General features: G+C 38.9%; 1 protein-coding gene across 1 annotated transcript in view; it reads right to left on the minus strand.

Annotated features, from left to right (window-relative positions):
* LOC138060190 (SEC14-like protein 1) overlaps positions 1-27,376 on the minus strand; it is a 39,207-nt gene extending 11,831 nt beyond the window's left edge. The window contains exons 1-13 of the mRNA XM_068905913.1: positions 27,181-27,376; positions 26,723-26,872; positions 26,360-26,491; positions 18,442-18,570; positions 15,893-16,112; positions 14,329-14,405; positions 11,568-11,603; positions 10,140-10,199; positions 8,871-9,000; positions 6,658-6,746; positions 5,734-5,804; positions 5,439-5,497; positions 4,127-4,305 (exon numbers count right to left, since the gene is read on the minus strand). Coding sequence (XP_068762014.1) covers positions 4,127-4,305; positions 5,439-5,497; positions 5,734-5,804; positions 6,658-6,746; positions 8,871-9,000; positions 10,140-10,199; positions 11,568-11,603; positions 14,329-14,405; positions 15,893-16,112; positions 18,442-18,570; positions 26,360-26,491; positions 26,723-26,872; positions 27,181-27,243 — 1,395 coding nt within the window. The 5' untranslated portion in view covers positions 27,244-27,376. The remainder of the gene's footprint in view (positions 1-4,126; positions 4,306-5,438; positions 5,498-5,733; positions 5,805-6,657; positions 6,747-8,870; positions 9,001-10,139; positions 10,200-11,567; positions 11,604-14,328; positions 14,406-15,892; positions 16,113-18,441; positions 18,571-26,359; positions 26,492-26,722; positions 26,873-27,180) is intronic.
* Between the last annotated feature and the right edge of the window lie 124 nt (positions 27,377-27,500).

Raw genomic sequence — 27,500 nt, forward strand, 5'->3', positions numbered from 1 at the left:
TATCGCTAGCAGTTGTAAATTTTACGGTTTCTTACTGAACCAGATGATGTTAAATAAACACAGAGAGTATTAAAGCAAATACACCGTATGACTAAGGCTCAAATTTGGTGGAAGACACTGCGGGTTTACACAGAAAATATCGAGTTTAGTTTTGATCTCGATTTTATTGTACGGGTCGAAAATTAATTCTACGCACGAGTTGTCATAACGCAGGAGTAATCTATTCGCATGCAGTAGGTTCACAACACAAAGGAAATGATTACAAAAAAAAAATTCCAATGACTAATCCATTACTATGGGATTGTTTCCGTTTCCTGCATCAATGCTTTCGATTGTTTCAATAACAATGGAAGTAAATGGGCTGACGCGACAGTTTGCCCATGCGCAGAGACGTGAAACTCTCCCTTTAACCACTCAGTAGTCAACTACAACTCAGTCATACCCATGACTTCTGCAGTGCTTTATTACCACCGATTTCATTGATACGCGACCCCCCGGAATCTTAACTCTCGCGAGGATTTGGCGATTCAAGGATGGATGAGATCCGTACCCTCGATTTTCTGACGGCACCCTTTGAAAAATGAAATACGAAGGGTTGATATTTTGTCGGCACCTTTGAAAAAAATGTCCGAGGGGTCCAAATTTTGTCGGCTTCTTTAAAGAAAAAATCCGAAGCCCCCACTGCAAAAAGCCGCCATCCTTAGGGGGGATGCGGATATAAAATAAAACGACCCCCGGGTTGGCTAATCAACCGTGGAGGAACGGTATTTCCGTAGATTTTTCGAATTTTCTTTACAAATGTCTTCCCCGCATGCAAAAACACCACTCGCCAGAGTAAACTTGAAGAATAAGAGATGAGATGAGTAAATTAAATACCTCTTACTAACCGAGTTTGAGGTCCGTACTGTACTGTCCGTAACTTACAGTACGGACCGCGTAAACGAGGTTAATCCGGCGCGCGGGCAAGGAACTAATCGAAGTCAAGCGGAAGGTTCAACTGCCACAAAGACTGCCGCGTCAAAATTCGAAAAACTAAACTGAAATAGTTGCTTGCAAGATTCAAACAGTTTTACAAGTTTATGTACCAGAAACGACACGAAAAACGTGCTAGGGAATGGTTTATAGAAAGTTCAAATTTAGCGGGCCGTATTGTAGAATACGGCCGCTAATTTAGCCAATCACAGCGCGCGTACTATCTGAGAGTAAACAAAGCTCCAGGTATAGAGCGTTTTCACTCAAGTGACTAAAATAAATGCTAATTTGATGAAACAAAAGAAACTATTTGCATGAAAATAGAGTTCAATTCCCAGAGGATTAGTTTGGAACACTAACATGGCCGCATTTCTTTGTTTTGGAACACCAACATGGCTGTCGTGACGTCATGTAAAAACGTTCTACAGACAATATATAGAGCGTTTTCACATGACGTCACGGCGGCCATGTTGGTGTTCCAAAACAAAGGAATGGCGGCAATGATGGTGTACCAAATTAATCCTCTGGGCCAGGTTGTTCGAAAGCCAATTAACTTAATCCAGGATTAGCGTAAACTTTGTTTCACGTTTTCCACTTTTTGGTGAAAGTTTCTTTTGCTTAATTTTGGTTTTTCAAGATTGACTTCCTCCGATGTAAAGTCTTGCCGAGTATCAGCGTTGAACAGCATTTGGGAGTAGAGAAATAAACTCCTTGGTTAATTTTTAATCTGGGATTAGCGTTAATCGGCTTTTGAACAACCGGGCCCTGGGAATTGAACACTTTTTTATGCAAATACTTGCTTTTGTTTCAGTAATCCAATATGGCTGCTGGTCACGTGAGTTAAAACGCTCTATTAATCGAAGTATTACAAATCGGGAACGTTATTATAACGAAACATTTGATAACCTTATTCAATCGAACATTAAGCATAGGTAAATAGCCACTGCTTTGGAGTTTTTGGATTGATCGTACCAATATACAAAAAGGATGACCGATCGGGTGGCATCATCACTCTACCATCACCACTCTATCATCACTTGGTAAATTCTTCACATCTATTCTTAAAGTGACGATAGACTGTACGACTACGTGATAAAAAAGGGAATTTTAAAAAGCGTAACAAGGTGGCTTTAGGAAAATGCACGGTACAGTTGACAATATTTTCATCTTAAAAATGTTAATTGACAAGTATGGGAAATCGAAATCACAAAAACATGGCAATTTTCTATTTTCCAGTTTTGTTGACTTTAGAAAAGCCTTTGACTGCATACCCTGGACCAAATTATTTGACAAGCTTAGAACGTTAGGGGTAAATGGACGCTTTCTGGAAGTACTCATGCCCATGTACTCAAATGGTAAATCTGCAGTTAAAATTGAGAACAAAATAACCCGGACTTTCCCATGTCATAATAGTGTGAAGAAAGGATGCATGTTATCACCGACCCTGTTTAACATCTATTTAAGTGATTTACCTAAAATACTTAACACGGCCTCAACAAATGAAATTATGCTAAACGCAAGACCCAGAAACTGTTTATGGTATGCGGACGACTTGGTGATTTTCGATAGATCCGCGAAAGGCTTGCAAACAAACCTCAATAACTTAGAGTCGTTCTATGAACTGGCCGAACTTAGCGTAAACCTAGCAAAAACAAAAGTTATGATCTTTAATAACAGTGGTAAACCTTTAACCAACTATTTGTTCAGATATGGAGTAAATAAGTAAGAAAACGTCAAGTCTTATAAGTACTTAGGCCTAACATTGTGTCCCTAAAGGGCCTATGGAAATTTCACTCTTGCAAGGCAAGAAATTGATAATTTTCGGCCTCAAAGCAGTGTTTAAATTACGAAAAGAGATGGGATATCACTTCTGTGAGAACATCAAACTTACACCTAAGCTATCTGACTCATTAATATCGCCCATACTCCTTTATTGTAGTGAAATCTAGGGTATTGACTGCACCGGCCATCCGGATAAAGACCCGGCGGAATTGGTCCAAAACAAATTATTGAAGTGGCTTTTGGAGGTGAACAAATATTGCAACAATGTTGATCTGAAACAGGCAGATTCCCACTGGGAATTGAGGCCCAATGCAGGAATTTTAACTGAGTTTAACTGAGTTGTTTAGCTGAGTTTAGCTAAACAAGTGGGAAGTAATAACTGTACGAAATTATCTCAAGTAGCTTACAATGACATAAAAGTAATTAGCAATAAAGCGCTTTGGAGTCAAAAAATTGAAAACTTTTTGTATCACATAGGTTTAGGAAATCTCTGGGAAGAAGCGCATCTTTCAGACATAGGAATAGTAAGTATGATTAGACAAAGACTTAAAGATATAGAGTTACAAAGGTGGTTCGGCGAGGTAAGTAATGATGCAAGGAAAGGCATTAATCAAAGGAATAAAATGCGTACCTACCGAGAAGTTAAAACAATAGATAACTACAGACACGAGGATTACCTTCACCAGGTCACCAACTTTAGGCACAGAGTCACGCTGACGAAACTACGACTTAGCAATCATAGGCTGGCGATAGAAACTGGGGGTTAGGCAAGACCATACAGGAACCCGAAGAACGAACTTGCCCTTTGTGTAAAATGGAAACGGAAGATGAGCAGCACAGTTACAGAAAATAATTGCAAAGTGCATTTTTGATTGTTTTGAGATGAGGTTGATGTGGATAAATGTCGATGTACAATGTATAAGACACCAAATAAAACAATGCATGTATATATGTACAACAAGCAACCATGATAAACGTAGAGGCTACACAGTGGTCGCCATATTCTTGCCTATAACACCATACAAGGAGCGCATGATTGACGGAAGCGAATCGCCAAATGCTCGCAAGAGTTTCGATTCGGGTGGGATTCCTCCGGTTTGGATGCCAGGTACAGGGTGTCCTTTCTCCTAGGGAGGATAAAAGGTGGTGCAATAAGCAAGTGTGTAAGTAAGGGCCACCATGGTTGTGTGGGCCAATGGGGGATCACTAGAATACCAGTGAGTCGCGTATCAATGAAATCGGTGGTAACCTATCGAGCCAACTGGGCGCTGGTCCTTTTGTGAGTCTGTGATAAACGCGTAGAAGATGAGAACAATGAAGACTGCAGACCTTTTTGAACTGAATTCTTATATTGAATTGAGATTTAAAATACCTGATAATCATTCCCACCATAGATGAGAAACTTGTTTCTCGTGTTTTCATCAATGAAAGGACTGACCAGAGTCCACAGAACACCAAATATTCTTGGCGCACGCACAATCAGCAGTCGGCCCATTGTCTCAGGGTAATTAGATTCAACAACCTCAATCACTTTCAACAAGGCTTTGATTCCTGAAAAAAAAAGATGGCTACCTTAAAACAACAGAAACTTCAAAGTAGAAATTTCTTTTCTGTTGAAAAATGACAACACACTGAACTTCTAATAATGAACACTGGAATATTCAGACTGATCTCTTGTAACAGAGGTTTTGCTCGGCAGCCATGTTGCATGGCAGGAACAACAGATTCTTTTTCGTACGGGAACAAATGTTCTTTCTAATGCAAAACAATTTCATTTTTCCTGCCATGCAACATGGCTATAAAAAGTGGGAACACATTCAAGAAGGGCACACAAGTTCATTATTCATTTCACTGTGTTATTGATTTTTTTTTCCTTTAGTGGAAGTTCCAGCTAGTTCATAGGTGAAAACTTCGATAATCTGAGTGTTAATTACTTAAGAGTTGAAAACAGAACTGCCATAAAGGCAACCAGTTGGCCTATTTCGAGATCAAAGCACAGGCGGACCACTCACTGTTGGTCGTTATCGATCTGAATACATTACGGCGGTTGCGATTTGCAGATTAAAAGCAAATAATTCAATGGAAGATCAAACGAAGTGCCAACTGAGTCCTGTGTTATGTTGTTTTGGTCGCTCCGAGCTGTTTGAGGCGTCATTTTGAGAGATCAGTTCTCGGCCGACGGCTAGATAGTCAAGGAAATTGACAAGGTAGGCAGCACCCAGCCGTCGGCTGGTGACCTAGCTCGTCTTCTTCAAGCTGGAACTGACGCCAAACGAGTGAAATTCTCACCTTAAAAACAGTATCTTCCAATCGATTAGGGATGTCCCCATAACCTCGCCTAATTTGAGCTTCATCTTTCGAAAATTCACCGAGAAAGGTGATCCTGAAATCCGCAATAAAGTTTTCTCGACATGATCGGTGCAAGAAACCAGACGAAAGGAATTCGAAGCATTTGAGTGTATTCGAATTTGCCAAGCAGTGAAACGCGACCTTTGGCAGTTCCCAGTCCCTCCTGGCTGTTCCCAACAATCGCGTTGCACTGATTAGTCGAATCGAATAGATTCAAATGCTTCAAATTCCTTTGGTCTGGTTTCTTGCACCGATCATGTTGAGAAAGCTTTATTATGGATTTCAGGATCGCCTTTCTCGGTGAATTTTCGACTTCTGCAGTGGAGAAGACTTACCAGGTCTCCATAGATGCCTCATGCTTAATCCCTCCAGATCACACAGGCAGGTCCAAGAGCTGCAATAAAGAAAATGCGTGAGTTACTTACATCACAATCTGCAAACAAAGTTCTCAATAGCGGAGGGAATAGCAGGACGAACCTCAGATAATTCAAGTGTTAAAGGGGAGGTGTGAATCGGTATAAATGGAACTTATTTTTATAGAAATAGCACCAAATGAAAAGGAAAGCTACATGTATGTATTGTGAAGTAGAAAAGGGATGGGGATAAACGAAATAAAGCATTGATGCTTACCTTATGGGATGACCCGTCTTTTTTGTCAATTCCTCTGTCATTTTAAGTCCTTCCTCATTTATGGAAACAACCTTAAAACGAATTGGTAAATAAATATTGTTATTGGATACTGTCATTAGTTGATTGAAAAAGAAAGTTTTGGACTAGCATGATAGAAGATAGTTAGTCCATAAATTAAACTGGAAATGTGGGAAAGAAATAATTTCTATGCAAAATGTCATTACTGTAACAGTTAATGAGGTAAGAGAGCTCTCAGTACAAGAATATTCAAATTCAGATTCTTGTCACCTAAAGCAATCCAACTTCAACTACACTGTTCCCTCCTTAACTGAATCCCACAAAGAAATGCCAGAAGGTAATAAGCAACAGTAAAGATGGAATTACTTGAGTTAACAAGAATACAAACTTAATATTAATATTTAACTCCTATTTCACTTTCCATGGCAATTTGTCCACTGAACCTACCTTTTTATAACAAATGTCACATAATTTTATTAGAATACTCTTGGGCTGTCTGGGTTTCTCAAAAGTCCTTAAAATCTTTCTAGTGCTATTGTTTTTTTGTAATATTACTGCATCTGATAAACAAAGGACATGTTCTGCGTGTTAAACATTGCTGCAGTAACTTTGTCCTTTTGTCACATTTTCGCATTTCCAGCTTTATGAAGCTGGATTGCAAAATCATGCAGCTACTCAACTCCTTAAGTTTCTTTGCCTTGAAATGTGAATCAAACAGCTATTATTAATTGTTTAATAAGGTGGGTTTAAGGTTCCTTGTGTGTGCCTCGATTGTTTTCTGAAGCAATCTAGAAAGTGTTATGATTAGCTTTTAAGTGTTCTGACTCCTGAGTTGGAATTTTGCAGGCCCACAGTGAGAGCACAATGGGTAACAGGCCAGTGAGTGGTGTAAACCATGTCACTTACATGCTTCAGAAAGCCATCCTCACCAACGGCTTTTAACAACCCCTTGACATCCATAGATCCCAAACGTAAAATATACAATGGTCTTCCCTCTGAAAGAGAACAGTAGCAAAATGAATATTAACTGATATGTTTCAACATAGGCAGCCCAAGCTCGCGTCACTAAAGACAGCCGTTGAGAATTGAAACATGTTATAAGACTTTGTATGGGAAATCAAATACCGTCGATTATAAAGCCTAAAAAATGCTGAATTTAACTTTCATTCAATAAAGTGAATAAAAATGACTCACCTCTGGTGTATTCTTGTGCCTTTTGGAGCTTATTACACCGTTTCGGGAATTCTGTGTTTTCAGTGTTTTCAATGTTCTAAGACGAAGTCAAGGCTGCACACTACGATTCCGACCGTTGTCAGCTCAGAGGCGGTTTGCGACTCGAAAATCCATCCCAGCCAAGTTTTTTTCACGCAAAGCTAAAGCCACATCATTTGCGAACCTCCGAGAATGTTTCGTCGTCAAAAAACCCCACGCACCTGGCTGGAAAGCAGCATTTTCTGCTTCGATTTCCACGATAGCTGATGAATTTAACCGCTTATGATCACCGACGAGGACACGGAGCTTGGGTCCGAGGTCAAATTAACTCCACCCGATGAGGTACAGTCATTACAACACTTACCCCATCCCCACAGCGGCTTCTCGTAACCATGGAGCTGTTACGAGAAGCCGCTGTGGGGATGGGGTAAGTGTTGTAATGACTGTACCTCATCGGGTGGAGTTAATTTGACCTCGGACCCAAGCTCCGTGTCCACAAGAATACACCAGAGGTGAGTCATTTTTATTCACTTGATTGAATGAAAGTTAAATTGAGCATTTTTTAGGCTTTATAATCGACGGTATTTGATTTCCCATACAAAGTCTTATAACATGTTTCAATTCTCAACCGCTGTCTGTAGTGACACGAGCTTGGGCTGCCTATGGTTTCAATGGATGTTTTCCTCTTCAAGTGAGAGTGAAAAAATTGTTTACACTGAATGTCCTTAGACAAGCACAAGTATTGGTAAAGCATGTCAAAGGGAAGTTCAAGTACGACTACTAGCTGAAACATCTTTTTACAGATAATTTCATTAAAGAGTGCAATATTCATCTAAGACACCCTTAAAATTTTGCGTTACCTAAAACTTCTCAAGGCATGAATGTACAAGCAATCAGGGGATGCATAGTAATGTCTTTAAAATGGGCCCTGCAGGTTTTAGATTGTAACAGAATAAACTACCAGAATGTAACTTGCAGTGTGACATACTACATGTAACCCTAGTAATGCAAACAGACCCACACATGTACAGAAAAAGTCTAACTAGGGTGCATCATTTTTACAATATAGCATCTAAAAATACAAACAACGAAACACGATGACTTTTGGGTGAATATGGGCCCTTAATAACAGGCGCAGCACGGAAGCAGGGAGGTTTTATTCTGGATATCAGTTCCCTGCTAGAAGAAGTCTCTTTTCTTTTTGTGTTCGCTGGGCTGAGAAGTACGGGAAAAGCCGCCATCCAACACCTTGTTGAACATGCATGCCCCATGATACATACATGTAGTGCGTTTGCTGACTGCGACTTGACTGCTTACTGTGTCCCACATACTTCTTTACAGTAATTCTGCTGTTAGTGAGTAAGTGAGTAAGTGAGTCCACCCAACAAGAAGTATCATGTGAGGATTCAGTCGCTAAGTAACTCCTGCACATGCTCAACACAGTGAGTTTTGCCCAATGGCAGGGGTCTCTTTTCACGCACTCGTTAGCACAGCAAACGCAAAAGAAAAGAGACCTATGGTAGCAGGAGAGGATATCACTTGTTAACACTGCAATGCAAGTAACTGTACCTTAGTGTGAATAGATTGCAAACACCCATTTCCTTTAAAGCTTCAACTACCAAGTTTTACTTCTCCCATTTCCCTACTCTTCTTACAGCTGCCATTTTTGTTTTTCTCCAGGCAGTCTAACATAACAATAATTAATTACAATGGAAAATGCATACTTCAAATACAATACTGTATGTGTTATAAAATTAAATTGCAGAAATTTCCTCTTCAGTTTGACAAAAAATTACTTTCTCAGGTGTGAGACCTTTTGTGCTTGACCTTTTATCGTGTTGCATTTCATCAAGTTGGACAACACAATACCAGCATGATAGTGACCTATAAAAATCTAACTTTGATACCTTTGTCAGTGTTATGCCAGCCTCCACAGTAATAGCTAAGCAGGGGTTCAGGAGGTTTCCAGATTTCCCGTATATTGTCTATGTTGTGGTGTCGTCTCCAGGCTAGGGACTCACAGAGCATTTCATACACCTGTAACACAAACAGGACAAGTTTCCAAAATGTGTCCTCGGAACTATTTTCTGGTCTAACGCGTCCAGTCAAGCTCCTAAATTGTTAGTCATCATTAACTGTAGACTGCAAATGCCACTTGATATTTTTGAATACAGTACATCACACAGGTGTGGTGCTCCTCACTCTCCTACATTTTTTTATTTAAGTACCGTAAACACCCGCAGATAAGCTGCACCCTTAGCAGCTCAAATTTTGGAAAAAAAAGTTTTTCTAAAGAAATCAAAAGAAATCCAAAGTCAAGTCTTCAGAAGCCTTCTTTATCCACTGTTCATAAATTTAACTCACCATTAACGTTGAAATGGAAAATACTTCAAAGTCTTACCCACAATTGTAGCACTTTAATATACATGTAATGAACATCATTTCTACCAACTTTGAAACATGACTGATCCTTTTCTGGTATTCGTTGACAGGAATTTCTTCATTTAACAAAGTTTTTCCATATATTTTTGCATTACAACAAGAACGTGAGTGGAACGTTAGTAGCTTAGTAACCAGGCATTAGATTGGATGCGAAGATGAAAAACTGGACACCAGAAGCAGCCTTTTTCAAATGTTCCCACAGATACATGTAAGCTGCACCCAAGGCTGATGCCTAAGAAAATTTTCCAAGAACCCTTCGGGCTTCCAACATTAAAAGTTAGTAGCCCGAGTCATTTATTCAAGAGCCCAGAATTAATTAATTCCAGCTGGGATTAAATTTACAAGAAATTGAGGATAAATCAAGTAAGGCGCCCGTTCGGGCTACTTGTTCAGAAATTTGGTCACCCAGACTCGCAAATAAGGTGCCCCAGGTGGCCGGGTGGCCGTTAGGCAGCAGCCTTGTGCACCCCTGATTTCTAGTGATGATTTTTGGGAAAAAGGTGCAGCTTTTCTGCGGGTGTTTACGGTACTTAACCTTAAGGAATAAGTAATACTTTGGAAAAATAAGAAAATGCTATGAACAAAGTTGATGTAGATGTATGTGAGTGACCATAAAACAATTCCTTTTACTAAGAGCTGATCTACTATGGCCTTATCCATAATCATTGGATGCTATACCATTAATAATTATTATTATAATACTGTTAACAGTAAGAGAACACTGAAAGAAATACCTTGTCTAGATGAAAGTCACGAGCCCGAAGAAATCGCAAAAGATGAGCATCATTTGGCATCTATAAAGGGAAGGCAAACAAATTTGGCATTCATTCTGCATTCATTATTCCTCTTGGAATACAGCTTTATTTACATCTATTTAGAACAAGATAATACTATCTTTGTAACCATACACTGCAGTGAATTGTTATGAAATGCAAACTGAATAAAAACAAAACCATCTCCTAGACTGTCATGGTAAACATTGCAAAGATGTTATGAACAGCAGTAACCTTGCCCTTTAGGTTGAGGACAAAACATGGAGTACCCATAGTCAAAAATGCGTTTAAACTGTACATACACCCGTACCTTCAATGAGTTCAAGCTTCCATAGACCACTGGTGCAGGTCTTATAGCAGCTGGCCACCATTTTGAAAATAGATTATCCACTCGCCACTACCCAGAATAGTAGGGTAAAATTAATGTGCTTTGTTAAGCATCAGACAAAGGTCTTATAATGATTGAAAATTTTACTTCATGAATAGGGCAGCCTTTGCTTGGAACTTCAACTTGATTTTCTTTTTACTTCTCATCAACTTTTAGTGGCGGGTCTAATTTGCAGGTCACAGTTCGCAGGTCGCGGGTTGCAGGTCATTGTTTCACCAATACAGAATGTATCCTAAACATTCATAAAAGCTAACCTTAGGCCTAAAAACTTTTGTTTAGGCCTAATTAGGCCTAACGTTAGCTTTTAAGAATGTTTAGGATACTTTCTGTATTCGTCAAACAATGACCTGCAACCCGCGATCTGCAACCTGCAAATTAGACCCTCCGTGGTAATCCATGGGGGTACTCCATGGAGTGGTACTCCTTGTTTTGTCCTCAACCTGTCCTGCACTTTCAGCATTCAAAAAAGGAGGTAAAGTTTTTGGCTGACATCTGCCTGCTTGAGAAATAATGCAAATGTCTACACTGTTACAGTATTAAATTTTTACCACAGAACTGAAATGAAATCTTTATCAAAAGACCAGGAGGATCCTTTTGCATCCTTATTACCCATGTGCAGGTCTTAAGACAAGAAAAATAATGTTAACAGCCAAAAAGCCCAATATAGGTGTAATCTCTTGATAACTATTTACAGGTGCTTTCTACCAAGTGTTTTCAAAAAAAAAAACATCTGCTGTCTGCTTCAGCAGTGTATCCCTAATAGAAAGTCCAAATTACACAAAAACTACCCCCGATGTTTAATTTATTTCTTTAATATAATTCTGTAAGAGAGAAAGTGACTTCTTTTCACTATTAAATGCTTAAATAATTCCAATATAAATGTTTACAACACAACAAAGCGTATTATGGCAATAAGCAATCCTCCACATGGCATTTGCAAATTCTGCAACTAGAATAATAATACATACAACATTGCTAATAGAAAGTGAAAAAGTAAGCACCTTGCCCTGATGTGTAGAACTCAGTTTTTTGCGCAACTAGAAAAAAACAATGGTGAGAATAATAATATTTTCATTGCCGTTACTTAGTTTTTGCAGCCTCATTACCTTTGAATGAAGTAAAGAAAATGAACCATCAAGCTAATTAAATGCCAAGTGACTAAAAGACATGACTCACACAGGCCTTAATTAATCAAAAACAAAAAGGGGGAAAAAGATAGTCCAGGTATTTCCAGCATTTTGTTTTCACAACAAATTTCATCAGGTATTGGTAGTCCTTCTCATAAAACAAAATTTAATGAGACAGCCCAACAGTGAGTTGTCAAGAGTAACAGATGCCTGGTCAACATGTATCCAGGTATTTTTCAAAAAAGAAATTTTTTTCTCCGTATAATTATGAAAAAATCTACAGCACGTCTATATGTAGACTTTTCAATATGGCCATCCACATGAATACATGAAAATGATTCAAAAATGCTGACCTCCACTTACATGTACTCTACCTTCCACCCTCTATGGTATCACAAGCCTGTATTCAAAAACCTCCGTTTTTACCCGTTTATATGAATACCATAAACCTCAGATTGTTCTAAAAACTCTGCACTCTGGAGAGCATTTTTAAAAACCTTTGTCCTTGGTGACTGAAAACGCCGTTTTCATGTGAATGGGAGGCAAAAACAGAAAAAAAAGTCTTGTGTGGATGCAATCAGAATTTTCCATGGGTCATGCCATGACTTCAGTGAATAAATTTCACTCAACAAAGAACACCACTAAAATCAGCAAGTACATGTGACTCCAGTGATTTAACTATACAGGGTTTAAAATAATCTTAAGGATGACAATACTCCTGCTCATAGTTTTTGTTTTTTTAAATTAAAAGAATACTATTATTTTTTTCTGCTAAAGGTACAGGTCTGGTATTTGAATTTTGGAAAAATCATTATACAAGACCTTCAAAAAAAATCTAGTGTAATCCAGAGTATCTCAGGCCACCAAAGAAAAGACTGTTGTGCTATACTGGTAATATACCACACAAGTGAATACAGTCAGCTCTTGCCTTGCAGACACCTTGCTATGACAGACGACCAAGCTACAGTAATATGGAGAGCTGCTAAATCCCCAGCAAAATTTATAGAGGGTTGATTGGAACAACTCCCATCATTATGAACTTACGGACACCTTCTCTGTCCCAACAACAAAATTTCATTGTTTCAACTCTCGTTATAATAGACTTCAGCAAGTATCTTTCAATATTTAGGCAGAATTATAAATTTATAATATATTCCCTCCTCTTTTTCTCTACACTTTTTTCAGTTTGGCTTGATTTGCGTTTCCAACCACGTTCCCAGGGTTCTTTCAGACTTGTTTCCTCTTCCCCTCGCCGGGTAGTCCTTCTTCCTTCCCATGTAACGACAAGGAATAGGATTGTTAAAAGGACAAGGGATGCCGATGTAATGAAAGTGAATGTTCCCATTGCTGTTGTACATAGCAAGGTGGATTTTCCAGTACCGTACCATTCTTTTTGTGGTACAGTAAACACCCACATATAAGAACCTAGATTCTTCCAAGTTAGGCTAAATAGGTTCTTATAAAAGTGGTATTTACAGCAGTTTATAGGCTAAGTTCTTAAGTTGGTTCTTATTTCCACAAAAGATATTTACTCTATGATACGGTATGACTGATTTCCTCTGATGAGGACGCTGATACCTTCATAATTTTATAACCATGAAAAATACGTTTTGAACAAGATCTGTACAGTTTAAAATTTGTTCCAGAGGCCTGAAATTTCAACTGAAGGTAATTTTCTAAAATAAGAACCTGCTTAATTTTTTTGGCTAACTTGGTTCTTATGTACATATTAAAGGGGGTCTAAAATGAAAGTTTAGCCTAACAGGTTCCTAAATTCTAGGTTCTTATATGCTTTTCCTTCCTTTTAGGAATGGAGCTGGCCCCCTGAAATAACCTAGGGGCTAGCAAAACCAGGGAGCCAGGCAATAGTTTGAATTTGGACTGTTACAGGTGTTTGCTGTACTGCGAACTGTTCAGAAACTGTTGTAGTGAATGGAATGGAGGAGATGCAAGCTCTGTTCTGTTACGATTTGTTTTGTCTGTAAATAAAGTTATAAGAGAAAACTGCCCTGCAAGTGGTCATGAGACAATATTATGCAATAAATGAATGTTAATCCTCTCATGTATCGAGAAATTTTTTCTTATACTGTACAAGCCCCAATTACGGACTCTCGTTATTACAAACACTACACCATGGTCCAGAGGGTATTAAATGGAGTTGACTGTAGTGCTTTCCACGCATCGATTGCCCAGCTCAGAGGTGAATAGCAAGTACTATTCACCTCTGAGGAAACAGTGAAAAACAAAATGTCTTCCTGTTTTTCTTTATGTTAACAAGGAGCAAATTTTATTGGTAAACTAAGCTGATTATTCAACTTGTGTGGTATACACTAAAACAATATTATTATTTACCTCAGTGTCAATGAAATTGGTGGATTCCAGTATTTAGCGAGTGGCGAAGCAGCTCAGTAAATATCCACCACTATTCATCTCTACTTCGTGAATAATTAATATTATTATTTCAGTGATCATTTTAAGCCCACCTGCTAAGTGATGTCACAATGTCAAGTATACTACACTCCTTTAAGTGTAAAAGGGCTAGCCCAGGAACATGTTTTTATTTGTCAGAGAGACAAGGATGATTTTCAAAAGAACAGAGGGCTTGAAGGTCAATGAAAATTGCTTCATGCTTTACCTGGATAAGTTTGTTTTCTTCTTTGGGACTTAGCTTTCCCAGAAATTTATGGATATATTCATCATCAAGCTTATAATCTGAAAAAGAAGATGTTGATTACAGTTACATTTCTGAACCATTCCAATAGACAACGTACAAAATAACAAGAAAAATCCACAGTTTCAAACGGCTTTTAATCCTTACTATACACCACCTGTAGGTACAGGAGATACAACAAAGGTCTCGCCAAAAACCTTCACCCAGGTTAAAAGTCCACTAGGATCAACTTACAATGACAATGACCATGACAATAAGTTTATTCAAGATGCAAAAAAAAATTGGATTAAAGAAAGGACATCTTGAAAAGTTACTGAGTACCATAGTTTTTCGGTACCCTCTTGAACCCCAAAAATTGTGACCTCTCACGGGAAAACGTACACTTTCTGGGAAACAGGTTTTTCACACGGCTCCCTCACGGGTTCCTTTATTCCAGTCATAAATGGAAAGTCGTTAGTGTACATTTTCCTGTGAGAGGTCACAAATGTCAGTAACAACAAAAAGTCTCTTGAACAGAAGAACATGCCCTAAATATTGAAACTAACTCTAAATCTTCCTTTTTGTAACCATAATTAATTAATTAATTAACTAATTACTGTTACAATAATATAAATAATCATCCCATTCTAAGGAGATGGAGCCTTCACCTTTCACAGTACATGTAACATGAAGTTCATGTTGGTTGGTTTGGAATACATACATGTAATTTGCAAAATAAATTTTGTCATTACTTATTGTACTGAGCCAGTACAGAGGAGACAAAAGTACAGCACTCTTCAAAAATAGTTCTTGCACAGAAATAATTCAAATTGCGCAGAAAAGCAAACACTGAGGTCAAGCAGACTGTGCTGTAGCTTTCAGTCAGCTAAACTAGGTAATCAAAGCATTTGCATTTCATGAAAGAAGTAAAAACCATTTTTTATTAAAGGGAACTTACAGAAAAAACACAACTAGATGTAGTACTATACAAATAGGGAAATGTGATTACCTTTGGTCTTTAAACAACCTTCTATAAATCAAGTAATAGACCATTTTACAGTTCTAGCTAAGTTACCTGGCCTACGAATGGAAGCGAGGCTGCCAGTGACCCTGTTTTGATACAAACCTCCGTGCTTTTGTAATGTTAATACGGAGTAATTAGAATTACAACAACACAATTTGCATGATAAAAGCAGTCGGGGCTGTATCAATGCAAGGTCACCGGCAGCCTCGCAGCCATTCATAGGCTAGGTCGCAGAGCAAACAACTGTAAAATGGCCTATTGAATTACAATCATGCACTGGACATTTTGAAGGAGAAAAGTAGGGTTCCAAAACCTCATGGACTTCACGCATACATATATTTCACTTCCAAGATTGAACCAGGGTCAACTTTAATCAAATTGAGTGCTCACACTACTGTAGCAATTCTGCTGCCAACACTTCACAAAACTAAAACTGCATGCATGGGTAGGTAGAGGATAGACAAATAATATGGTCCCTTGGCCTGTGACATCAACTGTAAAAATATGAACAAAACACAGGCTGACCTGATCTGGAAGCCAGTGGGAGTGAAGCAGCAGCTTCCACAGCAGAGCTTGCAATTGTAAGGGCATCTACACCATCAGAATCTTTTTGATCAGCACCATTGGCCAAACTTTCTGATGCACTCTTTGTTCTTGGTCGACCTGAAGAATTCTCAAATGGTGCAATGTATGTTATCCCCTCCCTTGTGAGCTCATCAATGTAGTACTGAATTACTTCTTTACCCTGCCAAAACAACACAGTGAATAACCAAACAGACATTAGGGAATATTACAGATGCTGAACTTAATTCACATGATAAGAAAATTCCACCAAATTGATTCTGACCCTGGAATTTATTCAACCAAATTTGAAAAAACAGCAAACAGGAAAACAAAAACATTTCCAACAGCAGACTGCAAAATGAAACTCGAAAAGGTAACCATGTTACAAATCAAAAACTGTGTAAACGCATGGATGGGTAAACCAGTCACTGTGTATGTAATTAAACAATTATTGGCCAAGAGCACAAACGAGAAAATAGGCAATTTTCCAGAAAAATTGATAAGCTTCCTCTTCTTCAACAACAACCTAAGCAGCTGCATGGAAATTTGACACCTAAAACATGTTGATTTTGCCATGCTTTGAACTGCATTAACATAGTGGGTCTTTTATCCAGTTGAGCCCGTCAGACCACCATTCTCCCTTTCACTTGTGTTTAGCTCATATAAGGTACGGCAGATGAATCAAAGCCAGCCAAGTACAGCCATTCTTTCTGACTGAAATAGGAGGGATTAACAGGGTAGACCAAGACCAAATTAAATAAGCCACTCCAAATTGAAAACCCAATGACTCCTTGGAGGGAGACTTAATAGATTTAACGCTGTCTAATGCCAGACAATCTTTCTTGTCAATAGGGGGGGGAGTGGGGGGGGGGGTGGTGTTTCAGGAGTAAGTGGGTTAAGGACGGTGCCTAATAATTAAAGATATTTTTGCCCCGATGTGTGATTATGCAGGAACTGTAGATCTTAACAAGTGTTATTGAAATCCAAAAAGAAAATTGGGGGTAACCACGCATTTTTCAAAGATAATTCATGAATAATATTTGTAAAAAGCTTTAAAATACAAAGCAATGTATGGCGTTCTTTCTCTAATTGAACCTTTATTATCTCTGAAAAATGCATGGTTACCCCCAATTTTCTCTTTTGATACCAAGAGTACTTACTAAGATCTACTTTCTCCGGATAGTTTTAAACCGCACAAAAATATCCCTGAATTAGTAAGCATCACCGATAGGAAATCTGAGTGTCTCGAGATGCGCAGAACGTATGTGCAATAACAATAGTAGGCACCGTCCTTAAATAATCATCAAATTTTTATCACGCTCATACGACATGCTGAATCTGAACAAACAAGGCCTACGCAAACAATGAACTGTACTTTTAATTAAGGTTGTCTGCAGTTTAGGGAATGTAACACTTTTGTATTACAGAACAGCTACCCAATCCCATTTCCCATTGCTTATAATAGGTTTATTATTCAAAAGCCTAGTAAAAGATTGAACAAAACAGCTCTTGGCAGAACTGCCAGATCAGGGTCTGAAATTGCACCTTCCTGGTTGCCAATGCACCTAAAAATTGAGTACTGGCATCCAGAATTTCACAACTGGTCACCAGTGGGTGACTGAGGTACTATGGCACTGCTACATTTATTTGCATTGCTATTGCTAACTTTTATGTCCAGAGAAACTGTTTGACAATAAAGCTCAGAGCCGTTTGCCAACAGGAGTCTTAGTTTTCCTGTTAACTACTTCCATAATGAAAAAATTGAAGGAACGCAGCCAGGATGAGTCATGATATTTAGATAAAAACTGGAATGGATGTTCTCTGGCTAAAAATATCAAAAATTGCAAGCTTTCAACTACTAGAACTGTGGTCTTCAAAAGGCAAAAAGATAAATGAAGCAAAAATTTGGAGAATATAATTATAGTGAGATAGAAGTGATAACAATAGAGTGAAATTAGGGGGAAAAAAGGTGATTAAGGTGGCTAACGTTGCAAGCCACCAGGTTCCTTAAAATACTACTTAAAATTTTGGGCGAGAAAATGACTCAGTAAAGAGGTTCAAGGGATTGATGCAAGGGATGTAGCACGGTTGTAGCCTGGTGCAAACAACATGGCAGCTTGCGTGTGATGGATCATGACTTGTGTTTCCATGGCTGTTGTGGAAGAAAAGAAGATTTTGAAATTTTCAACTAAGTAAGGGGTAGATGGATTTCTATATTTGTATTTGAGATCAGATACATTTTCTCTCCAAAAGGTAGCTACATGTAATTAAAATGAAAGCTGATAATATACCGGTAAATGCTTGACACATACACAAGACCCTGAGGTCGTTGCTTTCTGGTATCCATAAATGTGCAAAACATGAATTTTTCAGGCAAAAAGAAAGGCGAAAATATTTGGCAACCCCAATTTGCCATCTGGTGACCAAAACTTTTTATCTAGTCACTAGCTGGCACCCATATAAAAAAGTAGGCTCTAACAATACACAATCCTGTACTTTAAAGTTATCACCTTTTTGATGTTTTGAAGATAAAGTTTAATGGCCACCTTCTCAACAGTTGCTTCAAAACCAAAAAAAGACTTGATGTCTAAACTTGCATCCTGCTCAAAACACGTCCACTCTGGGTTGTCAGGATGAACCTAATAACAGAAGATGCAGGAATGCAGGAGTTTAAATTCTATTTAAAATTCTCAATAAATAATCTTTTAGGTCTCCTGGACTGATTCACGAAAGCCATTTACAATATTAACGCTAACTGGTAACTTCTACCAGGATAAGTACAGTGCGTACAACAACTAGATATGGTCAATCAACATTTCAGTTCTCAGTATCAAAAATGCAAAACGCCTGTGAAATGTCAATTTCATTGACCTTTGTAATTTACCACAGTAATTGAACAGCCGATTTACTTTACAAAGTACTGTCAGCTACACTCCTCCCTATTTTCATTACAAGCATGATCTTGACACTGCTGTAACATCCAGAAAGGCAAATTGCGAGGGGATTTTAGACATTGTACTTTCATCAAAAACACCATTTTTAATAAAGTCTTTCAGTTAGGTAATTACAGCGGCTTCCCTTTTTTGGAAGCATAGTAAGCTGGGCCTGTTTTTGTTTTGATTTTAGGCTCAGAACGTACAGTACTCTTAACAATTTTAAGTGTTTTACAGTGTACCTACTGAGCGAAGTTTCAAGTATTTTATACAATTACTGTACGTACATGTACATTCCTGTTGTTTATTAAAGAGAAAAGTTGTTCTGGAAGTGCAAATGCGATCTATACGTCATTACGGCCCTTTAGTCATGAATTTCATCCTACCTACGGCCACTGTACTAAGAATTTCATAGATTGCTGAAGTGTTTCTTCTTTTCATGTGGTCTTTCCAAGTTTGGAGCATACTCAATAACAAGAGTTAGGTTGTCACCCTTTCTCAACTGTGTACCCAATGACATTAGTCCATCAGTAGGGCTAACACTCACATGGTTCATATGGAGTAGAAACTTAGCACTTCACATTACACTCTAATCAGTTTAAATCTGTTGAAATATAAGTGCTACACGGCCAACGTTTGCAAAAACGTAATCCTTCCTATTACTGGTTGACTTTGGACTGATACCTTGTGCACCTGGCCTGGTGGAAATTGCAAAGTCAATGCCTGCTGCTTTCTCTTCTTCTCCACTCTAGAGTATTATGACTCTTCTTGAATACATATTTCCAGCACCAGGTCTCCAAAACCTCACTAAGTGTGCAAATAGATACCTGCTTTCTCTAGATTGCAACAGACGAGAGCTGTTGCCCATGCTGGTCTTACTGCAGGGTCACTACCCAAGGGTTACTCCAACATTCCAAGCACCAAGATCAACACACTGTTTCTTTAAGCACAGGTGACAGGTGTTGTGGGAAGTACGTGGTGTAACCCAGAAAGATAAGTCCCGATTTTCTGATTTTACGAAGCCACAAACATTATGCCTGCACAAAAACTTCTGAAGTGATGGCCAACTTTTAGTTAACACCACAACGTGCATGCATACCTTGTAATCATCTTACCTCTGTTCCATTTAGCCCTCTGCAACAGTGTGTACATTTTGTAACCCTGTTACCTTTGTTACCCCATTACTTCTATTACTCTGTTACCGTTAGTTACTAGTAAAAGACTTTGAATTTACAGTCTTTTTGAGAATCTTTCTGAGCAGTTTGTTGCATTTGATGCTGCTCCCAAGTTACTGTAACAACTTTTGTCATTTAAAAAAGTACAAAAAAGAATGCATGCTATGTGAAGACAGGCTGTGACAGGCTAGGCCATCTACTATTTTGATTTCTGATTGGGTCCCCTTTCAAAACTTTTAGCTTTTATATAACCAAATCAATGAGTTCGCTCTGATTGGTTGATCAGCTACGGTTTATTGTGCTAGTAAACTCATGGAAATTTTGCAAGTCTTCTGAATTATTACATAAAAGCAATAGACCACAAGTTTCTATGTTTCTAAGAATTTGTAAATCATGAGCCGCAGGCGAGTGATTTACGACCCTTCTCGTGTTCTTCCAGCATCCCTCAAGGTTTATCAACCTATAAGCCATAGAAACTTGTGGTCTATTGCTCAATAAGTCAAAATAATTATCAAGATGAGTACCTTCATCAAAAAACAAGACAATTTGGGTACATTTATCAGTTTGCCTCCATGTTATTCTAGTTCTTTCAGACATCCCAAGGCCCGGTTGTTCAAAAGCCGATCAACACTAATCCCAGATTAAAATTAACCAAGGAGTTTATTTCTCCACTCCAAAATGCTGTTCAACATTGATATTCAGCAAAACTTTACATAGGAAGAAGTCAATCTTCAAACACATTTAATTAATAAGCAAAAGAAACTTTCACCAAAAAGTTGAAAACATGAAACAAAAGTTTACCGTAATCCTGGATTAAGTTGATCAGCTTTGGAACAACCAGGCCCAGGTTCTTATATACGATGACATGACCCGACAGCCTCTTATTTCATTATTTGAAACCCTTTACTGGTTACCATGTACATAACTACTGCACAGTATTTCTGTAATATTATTGTTTGATTTAAACTGATAATTCATTTTAAATGAAGTCTTGAAAAGATTACACAATTAACATTTTTCATAGCTATACAATCTGGATTCGTATTTTTCCGTATGCATGCATGCGAATGATCCTCAGCTTTAGGCCTCGGGGTCCACATCACACAGCAGAAAAATGCTCTCCTATAAGTTACAGCTCTGCATTACATACACTGTAGTAACCAAATGGGCAAACAGAACATGAGCCAGAAGAGGAACAATTTCTATTATGGACACAAAGCCTATCTAATAAAGCTTTACAACAGTGATGTAAAACGTAGTTAATGGAGCATGACTCGTTAGAGCTATCCTCCACATGTCATGTTATTTCGTAAACATTACACAATGCAAACGAGACATTAATGTATTCCTATATTCTAACAATTCGAACTGAGTTTCTTTATCCTTGTCTTTAATACTGTCTGCTTACAGTTATATCCTTTATCTGGATTGGCGAAAAGCAACAACTATCCCCATTCATGTCACGTTGAGCACTACAGAAGTTGTTTGTATTAGATGGTACGTTAGTCACCATTGGTTTAGTCCTAGACATTAGTCTCAGTATAAAAGGTCTAGTAAAGTCCAAAGTATCACTCTGTGAGCTCTATAGTTAACTGTAAGGAGTACATTTACTGTTTACGAATTTTATTCTCTATGGCTCGTCCGCGTTGCAGTTCAACAGCTACTTGACCTTGCCATCATCGTTGGGAAAATCTAACTTCCCTGTCGACGGAAATTCTTTGCCTTCGTCTTCAGGTAGCTAACTGGCAGCAAAGCCGAACTGATTTCCCGTTTGAAAGCAGCCGTCAAACAACCTCGCCCAAGAGCAGCCACCCCCCGGTTGGGTGAAGAAATCCATGTCGAAAACAACCTTCCCGTTCTGATCGCGACACTGTTACTGCGCGGGCTGACGGAGTCAACAACGTGAGCGACAATTCCTCGTCCATTAGTTCTGTGGATGGCCTGGATGAGGACAATGTAGATCTCACTCAGTTCGGGTTGTCAGCCCCACAAAGCGTGACGCCCGTCCAGAAACTGGGTGCATTCTCTGAAGCCCAAACGGCCGCCATACAAGACACCGTTCATTTGTCCGTGGAGCAAGCACTCAACAGCCGCTCGTACCTGCCTGTCGAGCCCTTTCTGGGCACTGCTACGCCCAACACAGCAACTCCAGCACCTCACAGACAAGGAGCAGGTACTCCTTTGGGCCTCCATCGCCCTCTGGTCAGAAATTTGGGGGACAAAATTGTGCGTGGTGAGCACATAGACTTTACTCTGTTGCTCCCCGATTCCTTAAGTCGGCCCCAGGTTCCCGAAACCCAGCTCTGCCTAGACGACTCGACCCCAGGTTCTGCCTCACCACTGTCAATGGTTCGCAAACGCAAGCCTATTATTGACAATTTTCATAAGTGGTTGGATGCTTATACTGCCTACGTGCTGGTTATAGTTTCATCATATCCTCGAAGGTCCCTTGAGTTGCTGAAGCACTAGCAGATCATAAGCAGGGCGGCTACCAAATTCTCCTTAGGGTGCTTATTCTAATATCCATGAAACATAATTTCTTTATTTGAGCACATCACGTTCTCAGGGCTTCTAACGAAATTGCTGACGCCCTTTCATGCTTTCAGGATGCCCATTTCCGGTCAGCAGCTCCCAAGGCCAAGAAAACCCGTTGCACCATCCCGCCTTCACTCATGACCCTCTAAGGGATGAAGTCCAAACTTACGCGAGATGGGGACTAGCGCGGATCACGAACCGTACGTACGGCTCCAAAGAAAAACGCTTCCTCCAAGTTTGCCTTATGAATTGACTTATGTCAAACAACTCCCAGCTTCTGAGGGGACGCTTATTTATTTTGCCTTGTACCTCGCTAGAACAGTTAAGCATAGTACTATAAAATTGTATCTCTCTGCGGTTCATAATTTACACATTTCCTGTGGCCACAGTGATCCTGTTCAGGGAAAACTTATCTTGCAAAAGGTGCTACGGGGCATTCTTCGTTGCCAGGGCAAGTCTCGTATCCTTCGCCAACCCGTCACACCCGTTGTGTTAGCAGCAATCCAACCAATTCCTATACAGGTATATATATACCTGTCTCCCATACAAGTCGCTTAAAGGGCACAGTTTTCGCATCGGCACTGCATCTACAGCAGCTGCAGCGGGCTTGCCGGACAGGTTAATTAAGGTCTTAGGTCGCTGGTTATCGGATTGCTACCAGCTTTACATTCGTATGCCTCGCAACGTTTTACTGTCAGCTGCGCCGCGTATGGCTGTTGTTTCGTTACCATAGTTAGTTACTGTTTAGTTTGCGCTTACAAGGATACATGCTTCCCATGTATCAGTGGCCGTTAAGTCTCGCAGCGACTTCCCCAAGCTTTGGTGTTTTTCATGTTATGCCATTTTACGCTCTTTATCTGCCTTTGTTCTTGTCCGATCCAGCCCATGCTGGCGGAGTCAGCTCATGGTGCTGGGGAGATAAGGAGGCTTGAGCTATTTTTAAAGCCTACACTCCTTCCATTATAGCACAATGCTAGCCGGAGGTTTAGTTCGTAGTGCCGTGGAGAGTTAGGCTTCTATATCATTATTTGGCTTTTACCAGCCTACAACTTGTCCGATCCGGCGCGGTTCGCCTCATGCGTCGAGGAGATAAGTTCAGGCTTTCAGTCAGGCTATGGAAGTCGCCTGTCACGCCGATCGCGTGGAGCGGTGTCTCCCCCTTTTTCATCAACATTGCCTCTTGCGTTTTGTCTCTTGCCTTTAGTACTGAAGAACAACATTGGGATTTATGCCGATGACTCGACCCTTTATGCATGTGCGCCTACCTTAGCTGACGTCGAGGAGAAAATTAGACCTAACATTGACGCAGTATCGAAGTGGGCGAAGGAAAATAAAATGAAAATGCATCCAGCAAAGACAAAATACAGTATAATTTCGACCAGACAGAAAATTGCAAATTCACCAAAACAAACTCTCGATCTTTCAGTTGACGGCATGCAACTCTCTAAGGTTGAGTCACAAGGTGTCTTAGGAGTATACATCGATAGCCATCTCACCTGGAATGAACATATTGACATACTGCGCCAGAAACTGCTTCAAAGAATTGCAATTTTAGGAAGAGCTCGGAGATATCTCCCCACCAAATATCGATTGCTTCTCTACAGTGCAAGTATCAAACCACTCTTTACGTATTGTACTGTTTGGAGCAACTGTAGCCAAACCAACCTAGACAAACTGTTTAAACTCGATGAATTTTGGACAGTCCTCGGGATGCACGATCTTTTGATAATTTTCAAAAGCTTACGTGGCTGCCAATCCATCAAATGTTTAAGATCAAAAAACTCGGTCTTTTAAAGAAAGTTATTGATGGAAGAGTACCAGAATACCTTACTGCAATTTTGGACAACTTTCATTTTGAGCACAATTATCCCACTTGTAAGAGCTAAAACATCATACCGTTTACCGACACCAAGAACCGAAGCAATGAGAAGAACATTCTTTTATTCCACCATAAAAGACCTCAATGCTCTTAACTTAAACCCAATGACTTCTTTTAACTCCATGAAATCTACACTAATTAATAACACTGCCCTGATTTATACGGTGGATAATTTTAAAGTTAAAAAGCTATTCTGATTTTTAAAATTTTTTTTAATATCATTGTAAATATCTTTGTAAATAGATTCTCCATTTTACTTATCTCTAGGCTTTTATCTTAATTGCTGTAATTTCTATTCACTGTTTTTGTTTTAGAGGGCCACTAGGGAGAATACTTTTACAGTAATAGGTGTTACCCTCTTTAAGGACGGTGCCTACTAATTCAAAGGTATTTTTGCCCCGGTTTATGATTATGCAGAAAATGTAGATCTTAACAAGTGTTATTGAAATCCAAAAAGAAAACTGGGGGTAACCACGCATTTTTCAAAGATAATTGATGAATGATATTTGTTAAAAGCTTTAAAATACAAAGCAATGTATGGCGTTCTTTCTCAAATTAAAGCTTAATTATCTCTCAAAAATGCATGGTTACCCCCAAATTTCTCTTTGGATACCCAGAGTACTTACTAAGATCTACTATTTCCGGATAGTTTTAAACCGCTTTAAAATATCTCTGTATTAATAAGCACCAGCCATAGGAAATCAGAGTTTTTCGAGATGCGCAGAACGTATGCGCAATGACAATAGTAGGCACCGCCCTTAAGTAAAGGTTATTTATTTATTTATTTATTTATAGTGTGTCTTAACTATAAATACCCGCGGAAACTGTGACATTAATTAGGCATTGTATTTGTACATAACGTATAACTTTACCCTTTCTCGGTAGTTATAGAAATTTAAGCTTCTCATAACAGTACCAAAATAACAGGGGCACCCAATGTCACATTTCGGAAAATATCTCTTCAGAAGAGGATTTCAGATGTAGAATTTTTTGGAACATTTGTTGTAAAATTTCTTGCTTGCCTGCCTGTCCTAGGATTTTCGAACATCTAAATAATGGTATAATTGCCCATTTTTCATGGATTTTTACCCAAAAAGTTTACCTAGGATTTTCGGAAGCCTTTTTTCTGCCTAAAATTTTCGAAAAGGTTAGTTTTGATCCCTATAATTTTCGCATCACTAGACTTTCAGCTAGGAAATCCGCACTAATGACAAATTTTTAGGGAATAAAAATATGTGTATATCTACCGTTTAAACACTGAAATACGTTTAACAATGCTATGTTTAAGTCGTTTTGAACTATATTCTCGTTGGGTGCCCCTGAATCAACATGGAAATTATTTTTAAGCTAAATTACTGCACAATTTCGGAAACATGAAGATTTGCTTAGAACTGGCGAAATGAGCTATACATATATAATTTATAGACACCATATATGGATGTATGATACTATTATTGGGGCCTTGCAAAGAATACCCTACAGGTAAGAAACTTACGGCACCCACAAGTTTCTCACCTGCCGCCACTCAATTTAATTAAGAAAAAAGAAATAATAATTTCAAGACATGAATAATTTATTACTGTCATTTCAAAATAAACAGGTATGGAGGGAACTATGAAACACTTTTGTAAATGAAAGTCTGTGGTTTATCCGTCATTTTCGTGAAAATAACAAAGAGAACCTCACACTCGAACCAAAACAATGCCACAAGCGTAATTAACTCAATTAATTACTTGTTTTGTTTATTTCAGCCGTGCACGTTAGTGCTTACAAATTTATTCATTGGAGCACTGCCTCAAAACACATCAAATACAAACTAACGCCGGAAAATTAGGCTTATCGTTTTTTTTCGAAATTCTCGTTATAAATAGAAACTTCTGGCAAATGTCGTAGCAATATTACTCACCGAGTAATAGCAGTGCTCCTTAACTCCAACCCTGGATGAAAAACTCTCGTTGTAAGCGGTGATTGTCAGGGTTCGATCGCGTCTGTTGAGGCAGTTGATTTGAATGAAGTACACGTACTCGACGCCAACTATCTACGAAAGAGGCAAGAAAATTTCAAAATTCTTTCCTTTGAAACCCAGAATACCCATGTTTAAAGATTTCAATCCCTATATTTGATTAAATGATAAATGGAGACTGGTTGTCAAGTAACCAGCGAGTTTTAAAAAAATTATTACGATATGACAAGCAACACGCTTTGACAGCTTAACTCACTATCAAGTGCCCGCAAAAAATCTTTACCACAAGATTTAAAGACGCAATACCTTTTTCAATAAATACGGAGCATCCACATCAAGTTTGCATCGTCTCTCGATTTTGTGAATCGCGCCGTCTTCACTGTTGGATTCCGAAAGGATTTCACTTCCGAGGAAGACGGGAATCATTGGGCACGTAGGAAAACGTTTCTCGTAAGCCTGAAAATTAAAAAAAAAATTAAAAATATATCAGTAATGCCGTTAAAGACAGTGGAACTCAATTGCCGAGGATACCACATCCAACAAGGATTGCACAATTCGACCACTGTCACTGTGTCAGAACCAGTTTCAACGACCGACGAAAGTTTCGTTATTTTACCAGGCCAGTGTCTCAATTTTTTACATATTCTCCCAACAGTACAGGTAAATCTCATCTTTATCAGGTCAGTTTTTTCTCCTTATTCTGCAAATAAATAAGCTGCAGATCGATGCATTGTGTTAAGAAACATATCCAAGAGATGACTTACCGCCATAACAATTTCGAATGGGTATTTGTAAACCCTTACGGGTGACTGATATTCTTGAACCATCCTGCTACACTGCCTGCTGTTACATAGGAGCGAAAATTCTAGTTAAGAAAATAAATGTGTCGGAACTTTACAGCAGAAATTTGATTTCAACTTCACAACCGGTGTTTTCGTAACACCGACGTGCCTAGAATGACGTCCCGCCCAAATTCGTACCCAGTGCATACTCTGCCAGCACTAATTTAGCTCAGTTTGACGTAGTCTTGGTTTTTACGTGACGTCACCGCTGGGATGTTGATACCCCAAAGAATGCCACAAAG

The sequence above is a fragment of the Montipora capricornis genome, chromosome 8, assembly GCF_036669925.1.
Source record: "Montipora capricornis isolate CH-2021 chromosome 8, ASM3666992v2, whole genome shotgun sequence".
NCBI lineage: Eukaryota > Metazoa > Cnidaria > Anthozoa > Scleractinia > Acroporidae > Montipora > Montipora capricornis.